The sequence below is a fragment of the Orcinus orca genome, chromosome 9 (genome assembly GCF_937001465.1).
Source record: "Orcinus orca chromosome 9, mOrcOrc1.1, whole genome shotgun sequence".
Taxonomy (NCBI): Eukaryota; Metazoa; Chordata; class Mammalia; order Artiodactyla; family Delphinidae; genus Orcinus; species Orcinus orca.
Window position 1 is genome coordinate 17,366,552 of NC_064567.1, and position 9,229 is coordinate 17,375,780.

At 42.0% G+C, this 9,229-nt stretch overlaps 1 protein-coding gene across 3 annotated transcripts in view; it reads right to left on the reverse strand.

The window, feature by feature from the left end:
- NUP205 (nucleoporin 205) overlaps positions 1 to 8,821 on the reverse strand; it is an 81,092-nt gene extending 72,271 nt beyond the window's left edge. For all 3 annotated transcript variants that reach the window (XR_004484549.2, XM_033432387.2, XM_004272168.3), the window contains exons 1-3: positions 8,688 to 8,821; positions 1,873 to 2,015; positions 465 to 636 (exon numbers count right to left, since the gene is read on the reverse strand). Coding sequence is in view for 2 of the 3 variants with exons in the window: in XM_033432387.2 (XP_033288278.1) it covers positions 465 to 636; positions 1,873 to 2,015; positions 8,688 to 8,715 (343 nt within the window). In the remaining variant the exon portion in view is untranslated. The remainder of the gene's footprint in view (positions 1 to 464; positions 637 to 1,872; positions 2,016 to 8,687) is intronic.
- Between the last annotated feature and the right edge of the window lie 408 nt (positions 8,822 to 9,229).

The window sequence follows — 9,229 nt, forward strand, 5'->3', positions numbered from 1 at the left end:
CTAAGTACCCTACTTACAGGTGCCCCCTATCATCCCCCATGTCTCTATATCCCACTGCCTTGTTTTATTTTCTTCCTAGAACTCAGTATTATCGAAATTATCTTATTCTTTACTCATTATCTGAATCACCCCCTCAAAAAGAAACTCCAAAAAAGCAGTGACCTTACCTTCTTACTCATTATATGACAATAAATGCTTTCTGCTACAAAACTTCTGAGATGCAGTCATTCTTTGCTAGTCAATTACCATGAAAAAGTCGTTAAATTTCCTTTAACAACTCTAATCACTAAACTAAAGCCTTCCCATTAGTCAAAGATAAACAAAAGGAAACACTGTGAATATCAAATAAACTACATCTTTAGAAACTATTTTGGAATCTAAGTGATATAATATTTTAAATTATAAGTGAATAATTTTACATTTATGTACTACCTTACCATAGGTTCAGTTAAATGTCAACCTACCAGCAAGGAGAAGCTCAACAGCTGCCAATTCTCCAATATCAAAAAGGTCACTGAGGATAAAGGCTTCTTTAATAAGCTGTTCAGGAAGAAGTCGGGTTCCCTGTTGACCCTGGATAGCAACTCCCTCTGTACTGGCTTTCTGAACCTTCTCATGTTGTTGAACATTTTTGGGCTACAACAATAAAAATAAATAAATAGGATCATGTAATGACAATAGCACATGGAGACAAGGTAAATTGTTACCTAGAGAAGTTTATTCACAAGGCAGTCTGGTAAAGTGACAAACAGGAGCATTGCTTATCAGATAGAGGTCTAACTATCAGATATAGTTAGACCTTTATGAGGTAACATTTTACATCACTTTCAACTTTTTATACTGTTATTACCTTCTCAATAACTGCTTCTGCTAAACTCTGAACTAAAAAATGTTGAGAAATCACACAAAATAGCATACTGTTTTTCAAATGTCTAAGAAACTTTCCAAGTATATCTTTAATAAATATAAAAACAATAAATCTTCAAGTGGGAAACAGCAAATCGAAAAAAATTATAGAATTAATTAGTAGGGCTAATGATAGCTTATTAGTATGTTATTTTAAAATGTAGTCTTATTTGCAAAAAGGCTTACTTGGTGCAAATATTTAACAAATAACATATAGTATAGAATTACTTGATAGATCATAAAATCTTAGGTATTTACACCTTGAAAAATGCCATACAGTCATTTAATTCAACTGCTCTATTAACAGAATGGAAAAACTGATGCCCAGATAAGTCAGGTGACTTGCCTGTGGTCATACAACTCTTTAGTGGTAGAGCCAAGACTGGAACTCAGCTCAACTGGCTCCCAGGCTAGGGCTCTTAAATAGTTCTTAGATGGTCTTGCTGGTCTATAAAAAAAAATTGTCAAGCAGCAGGGAAAGGAGCTTCCAAATATGAATCCCTGCCACTGAAGTACTCTACCCCTGGTTGAAAAGTACGTCAAGATGCAGTGATTAACAATATGTAAGAATTAACTGCTAACACAACTTACATAGCATTATGAAGAGTTAAAATGCTGAAGTGTACCTGGGAATAAATAAAATAATCAATCTTACTAAGCTTAGACAGATTAACTATAAGTCAGAAATTCCAAGGAGGCTCATATTTCTGAAATATACGGAACTTTCTAAATTGTATTCAAATACTATTAAGATATCTCCTAGCTAGAGATAAATACAATATTAACGTCTATGGAGAAGAGAAAAAAGATAATAATTCCTCCCAGGAAACTTCCATTTTTAGAAAAAACTTGAATCAATGGACTAGAACAAGTAACATTTCATTTACATGCATTAAGAATTTACTTGCTCCTTCAATCTTTAAAGGAAAAAGCAAATCCAAGAAGCAAAAAAAGAAAATTTCCTACTGGGTTTCTGAACAATGAGATGAAGTCAGGTTTGTGTTTCTTCAGAATCATGTCAAGAAGATGAACAGCTTCAGGTTGTCTTCTCCAAAGAGCATTTCCCACAGTCTGCCAAATGTCTTTGTAAGGACCCCACAGACTAGCAGCTTAAAGAAAAAAAAAAAAAAATCAGCATCAAATAAAACATATATTTGGAAAATAAGGTAAGGTTATCGTCTATACATTTTAGTCATGCTCACAGCTCCTTTTTGCTCACAGCTACTTTTAAATATAAGGAGTTATATATACAAACCAAAGATTAATATAAAAGAATATTAGAATTCACAGGCAATAATATAAACGTCATTTTACCTAACTTAATATAAAGTAAATCCTGACTTTAAATTGGAATATCAGCTGAACCTGGTTTTGTCACTTAATATTAGTTACGTGACATGGAATGAGAAAATAACCTCTTTGAAGTTCAGTTTCCTTTTATATAAAATGGGGAGATCACCTGCTTCATAGGGTTGAATGAATTAAATGAGATAAACTAGGTAAAATATACAATATAGTGTCTGGTATATCACAGTCACTCAATAAATGTCACTGCCTTTCCTTCCCTCCCTATCATCTAGAGGAAAAGCAAGAATGGGGGGAAAAATCAAATTCTATAAAACTTGGAAGCTGAAAGAAAAAGTTTTTGTTTTGGCTGGGACACTAGCTATTAAAAAACAACATAGAAATATGGAATTCTTTTGTAAACTCATATAAAAAGGATCACATTTTGCTTTGTAAAGGTAATAACAATAATAAGTAATACTTAGAGAGCTTTTGCTACTAAGCATGGTTAGAAAAACACGACCTGGAAGCCCAAAGTTTCTGTTTGCAAACAATCAGATATGGCACCCCTGTGTTTATAAAGACTCTGAAAGAGAAACTAATCAAAACCACTCACTCACTCAACAGATGAACTAACTATAGCTTAAACCGTAAAGGGTGGTCTGCAAACATGTTTAACTGCCATCTGAGAAAACACAAATCCCACTAAAGTCACCAGAACAGTCAGAATGACATGCAAGATAACCTAACTAAATGCATTACAATCTTATGAACAATGTTGTCAGAAGAAGGCAATTTACTGGGCAAGTTTTTTTTAAAAAGGATGTGCAGGTTGGGCTTCCCTGGTGGCGCAATGGTTGAGAGTCCGCCTGCCGATGCAGGGGACACGGGTTCGTGCCCCGGTCCGGGAAGACGCCACATGCCGCGGAGCACCTGGGCCCGTGAGCCATGGCCGCTGAGCCTGAGCGTCCGGAGCCTGTGCTCTGCAACAGGAGAGGTCACAACAGTGAGAGGCCCACGTACCGCAAAAAAAAAAAGGATGTACAGGGAGAGGACAGACTAAACCAGTCAAGCTGGATCAGCCATTCACTCAACAAACATTTACTGAGGGTCATGCATGTGCCAGGGACTACAGAGCAAGCAAGACAGACAGGATCCCAGGCCTCAGAGAACTTACAGATTGACAAGAAAGACAGGCATTAAATGCAGGATTCAAAACACAACTAACTACCAGGGCTTCCCTAGTGGCACAGTGGTTAAGAATCCGCCTGCCAATGCAGGGGACAAGGGTTCGAGCCCTTGTCCAGGAAGATCCCACGTGCCACGGAGCAACTAAGCCCGTGGGCCACAACTGCTGAACCTACGCTCTAGAGCCCGCGAGCCACAACTACTGAAGCCCGTGCGCCTAGAGCCCGTGCTCTGCAGCAAGAGAAGCCACCGCAATGAGAAGCCCGCGCACTGCAACGAAGAGTAGCCCCTACTCACCGCAACTAGAGAAAGCCCACGCACAGCAACGAAGACCCAACACAGACAAAAATAAAAATTAAAAAAAAAAAAAAAAAACAGAACTACCAGTCTAAGGGAGAGGTACAGAGTGCTATGTGAACATATAAAAGGAAGACTCTAACCTAATCTGAAGGGCAGAGCAGGAAGTTTTGCATCAGGTCTTTGGTGTGGGGATGTGGAGGAATGGGAATCACCATGTCTAGACCTTACATAGAGACAACCATCCAACTCCCTGCTTTGCTTCTCCTGTTTTGATCCTAAACTTGCCAATATTCTAATGAAAAATATAGCTTGTCATATAAATTTCTAGAATTAAAAATGTGCTGATGAAATGAGTATCCATGCAGATGTACTTCCCACTAAAGATCAATTAACTGACATACTGGTTTATATATCTGTCTTTTCCCAATGTGATCAGAGAGCATCAATTACTGGAATCTACTCAACTGTGGATACACTAACAAACATCACAGTTCCAGGCCTGCCAAAATGAGGACCTGACCTTGGATCCTGGTGACTGCCTGTGAGGTGCTAGTTGGATGGTGACTAACTGACTTCCCTAGAGATCATCTTCTTGGCTCTTTCCAGCTGCAAAGGACAGAGTAGGTTTGAGCCTTGTATTCCTGGCCAAGATGGATATTTTCCTGTTAGTAAATGGGAATGTTTCAAGTAGTAGATGACAAAATGAAATTGGACAATGGTGTGACCAATGGACTAACTAGAATATGAAGTGTCAGGACCCAAGGATGTTGGGTAGGTAAGCTACTCATGAGGTGATGGAACCTTAACCAGGATGAGGGCAGTAAAGTAGAAAGGCAAGGTCTGTTGGTAGAGTCAGAACTGGTAAATGATTGGCACAGAGGATGAAGGAAAGTTATCAAAAATGACTTGTAGGCAAATATGAAACTTGCCTTACCACAGGTATTTTTAAAACCTGACAAAAAGCGAACAAAAGTAAACTGTCTATAAAAGTAATACTCAATAGAACCCCTGAAGAATAACTTTCTTTGCACTATACATACTTAGTTTGAATAAGCTCAGTGAATTCTAGAGAGAATTCCACTTCCCCCCATTTGTGGGGAGGCATCCAATAACAGATCAAAAATCTACACTAAAAAACCCCACAGATACCAGCCTCCTGAGTCCATCATTAACATCAACACATCACAGAAGGTAGTTGCAACAAAGATTTATATTCATTTTGTCTTTGGTTTGACTAATTTTGGTAAATATCTCCCTGTTATTGATTACAGATGAAAGGAGGCTATAATTTTTCCAAATTACTAAATATGTATTTTTAACATAAGTCATTTGCTTGTTTGAGGAATACATTTACTTTCCTAAATTTTAGGAATACCTCCAGCAAGTCAAATTTATTCACTCATTCATCATGTACTAGGTATGGGTAAGCTCACAGTGTAGTGAGGAAGCACATTTACCATATAGTCATACATAAGGGCAATATCCATTATGGTATGTGCTATGAAGGTGAAGTACCCAGGGCAACGATCACATAATAGGGGAATGTGACCTAGCCAGGGAGATCAGGGAAGGGAAGGATTCACTGAACAAGTGATAATTGGGCTAAAATGTGAAGGATAAAAGTAGGAGTGGGAGGGGCTTCCCTGGTGGCGCAGTGGTTGGGAGTGTGCCTGCTGATGCAGGGGACACGGGTTCGTGCCCCAGTCTGGGAAGATCCCACATGCCGCAGAGCGGCTGGGCCCGTGAGCCATGGCCGCTGAGCCTGCGTGTCTGGAGCCTGTGCTCCGCAACGGGAGAGGCCACAACAGTGAGAGGCCCGCATACCGCAAAAAAAAGAAAAAAAAAAAAAAAAAGTAGGAGTGGGAGGTGGTGGATGTATACTCCAGGAAAAGAGGACAGCATGTGGGTTCCCGAGGCAAGAGGAAATGCTGCACTCTCAAACCCCTGAAAATGCCAAGAGAGCAAGAGTACCAAGAAGGGATCAGCAAGGGAGGCAACTGCCATACCATGCAGGGCTTACCTGCCCATGTTAAGGATTTGGGTCTTTACCTTAAAAGATCAAGTGAGATAGATTTCAAGTGTCTGGTGGACTTAGTGAAACAGAAAAGCATGTAAATGTTGAGAGCTGTTCAGGAGGATGGGAACAGACTAGAGTGGGTAGAGGAGGAGAAGGTATGGCAACAGAGTCTGAACACTGATGAATCTTTGAAAGGTCTGACTGTGAAGAGGAGCAAGAGGACAGTAACTGGAATGAGGCATGAGATGAAGATAAAGATTTGGGCAATTAGTGGAAAGAAAAGGAACAAAAGAGAGAGGAGGGGATAATGGGGAGAAGAGTGTAAAGGGCAGGATTTACCTTAGACAGGAAGACACAGGGAAACTGACTCGAAAGAGTGCAGATATATCTAGGTTTGTAGGTTCAAGGGTGAGAAAAAGAGTTCATGCCTGTTGGCTTTTATTTTCTCTGTGACTAGGAGACTAGATTTGAGGAGTGTGGAAAAGGTCTGAAATAGACAATGCTATGAACAGGACAGGGGTGACCAGACAGCCATCCAAGGATTGTCAGTGTTAATGGTTGCTTACTCACAAGCCTGTAGGTCTACTCAGCCGGGCTGATACAGGTCACAATACTAGTAAATCATGCCGCTGAAATTCAGGCATAGGCCTTCAAACTCTACCTCTACTTTTTTCCCCTTCTACAACTCTGAGATGTTTAATTTTTTTTTAATTATGGTAAAAAAAGCACATAATATAGAATTTGCCATCTTAAAAACATTTTGAATTGTGCAGTTCAGTAGCATTAAGGGCTTTCACACTGTTGTACAACAGATCTCCAGAACTCTTTCATCTTGCAAAACTGAAATTTTGTACCCGTTAAACAACTCCTCATTTCCCCCTCCCACCAACCTCTGGCAACCAACATTCTTTGTTTCTATTACTTTCAATCCCTCATACAAGTAGGATCATACAGTATTCGTCTTTTTGTTACTAGCTTACTTCACTTAGCAGAATGTCTTCAAGGTTGATTCATGCTGAGCATAAGACAGGATTTCCTTCTTAACGCTAAATAACATTCCATTATATATCTATAGACCACATTGTTTACCCATTCATTTGTCAATGGGCATTTGGGTTGCTTCGCTGCACATTTACTTTTTTAAAAAATATATTCTCCTGACTGGGCTTTTAAAAATGTTTCCTTTCAGGCCTCCCTGGTGGCGCAGTGGTGGAGAGTCCGCCTGCCGATGCAGGGGACACGGGTTCGTGCCCCGGTCCGGGAGGATCCCGCATGCCGCGGAGCGGCTGGGCCCGTGAGCCATGGCCGCTGAGCCTGCGCGTCCGGAGCCTGTGCTCCGCAATGGGAGAGGCCACAACAGTGAAAGGCCCGCGTACCGCAAAAAAAAAAAAAAAAAGTTTCCTTTCTACGTTGCCAATTAAACACTCCTGCCACAAGGCCTTGTCATACAATGTATACTCTTTGCAACTGTTGGCAACTCCTTTTCCTTCAATGATTTATGTTTAATGATAGTAACTTAAAACAAGTACATACTAAAGAAAAGTATATAACCACACATACAACACACAAGCCTTGTTTTAAGTTTACATCTGTGTGGGAGGGCAGGACAGCAGTACTAAGGAAGTAATTTCACTACTAACATTCAGATATATGGAAATATTATGTAATGAAATGAATTAGGTTTTACTTAAGTAGGAGCATGTAGACGTTTAAGTATCAAAGACTGGCTTCGAATCATTAGCTGTATAACCTTGGAGAAGTTACTTAACCACTCTAAGACTCTATTTCCAAACCTGTAAAATGGGGTGTTTAATAGCAGCTACCCCAGAGTTGTATAAAGGGGACTAAATAAGATGAAAGTACAACGCTTAGTCCAGTGGCTGCGAAAAAGGAGGTACTTGATAAACATAATCATTCATTATTATAAAACAATTTATCGTACTGTTTCCGAAATGGTTTGATTTGCAAAAGTCAGGTTTAGATAAGTTTTCAAGAATATCAGTCGTGTGAGAAGAACAAACCAGCAACAAAAAGACTGTATAAGGACGGAAAGAAAAGGCGCCCAGAAAAGACTCCTCTTGAGTGAGATCCTCTACAAGCATTTACCACACAGACGTGCTCTTAACCGCCCATTAAGTTTAGTATGGCTCAATCAAGGCATTCTGAGCAGGAAAGTCTTCATTTTCAGGCCCGCTCCGGCCGCTGCAGCACTTTTGGCATCCTTGGCCCGCCCACCAGGAGCCAGCGGTGCATCCCAGGAATTTTGACAGTCAAAATGCACCCACTCTTTCAAACGCCCCGATGGAGACGGGGGGGTTCCGCCCCTGATTGAGAATTGCCCAGAGGACCCAATCCAAATCTTTCAGAGTCTCTTTACTCCCTTCTAGATTCTGCCCCTCCCCGAAGATCTACTGCTCCAAAGGTACAGGAGCATCCAGGGGCGGGCCACACACGCAGAGCTGGGAGTCACGGCACTCCTGGGCCACCTTCCGGATTGCAGGCTTCGTAATTAAGGGGCCTCTCTTCCTGTAGGACCCCACCCACCCACCCACCCTCCAAGGAGGGCCCCAGTGTCCATTTTGAGGTGCGAGTTTTCAGCCTGCTCTCGTGGATGAAAAATATCTCAGGTCTCCCGGCCTCGTTGCCGGAGAACTGCAAATCCTGCAGGAATTCGGACCGCAGACACATAATGGGGTGGGGAATGGAAGGGACCAGACTCGGCCCTGGGCTGCGAGAACTGCACGCCCGATTCCAGGGGACCAAGCCTCCGTGCCTCGATCCTTAAGCCCCAACGCTAGGGCTAGAGCCGCAGCGCCGACGCGCGCCATTCAAACTGGGGAGGGGCGGGACTCTAGGCCCAAAGCTAGGGAGAAGCGGGAACTATGCACAAGTGCGGACCTGGACTCCGAGGAACCTCACTGCCCACGTCTCTGCCTGAAGAACGGACCAGCACCCTGCCCCACAGCTTGCATTCTGGCCCGGCCGTACCTACCCGAATTTACCGCCAACAGCGTCGCCATCTTGGAGGCGAACTAACGGAGCCCTCCCGCCGCACGGAAGCCCCAGAAGAGGGTGAGGCTGCCCGGGGCCACGCCTAATCAGAAAGATACCACGCTGTCCTTTCCGAAATGCACGCTCGACCGACACAGGCGTACAAATACTCCAAAATCTGTTCTAAGTCACAGACGTCAATTTTCGCCGGGATTGACGAAAATTCCCATTTAAGTCAGGCGAGGGTAAGACCCGAGGTCCTCGAGTGACGTTAATCGTGCAGTGCATCCTGGGACTTGTAGTTTATTTCTAGTGATTAAAGTTGGTTAGCTGGAACAGAAAAAGACTTTATTGAAATGACGCCCACTTATGATATTATGGAAGCCGTAAATCCAAATAATTATCTCCATTTCAAATTAAATCTTCCTTGCGTTACTCCCTTACTTTGGGGAGTGGAGTGGGGTGTAAGGTGTCTAAACCTCAAAACTCCATTTGATGGGTTGCAAACTAAGTTCATTACATTTCATCTACTGTATATACCAG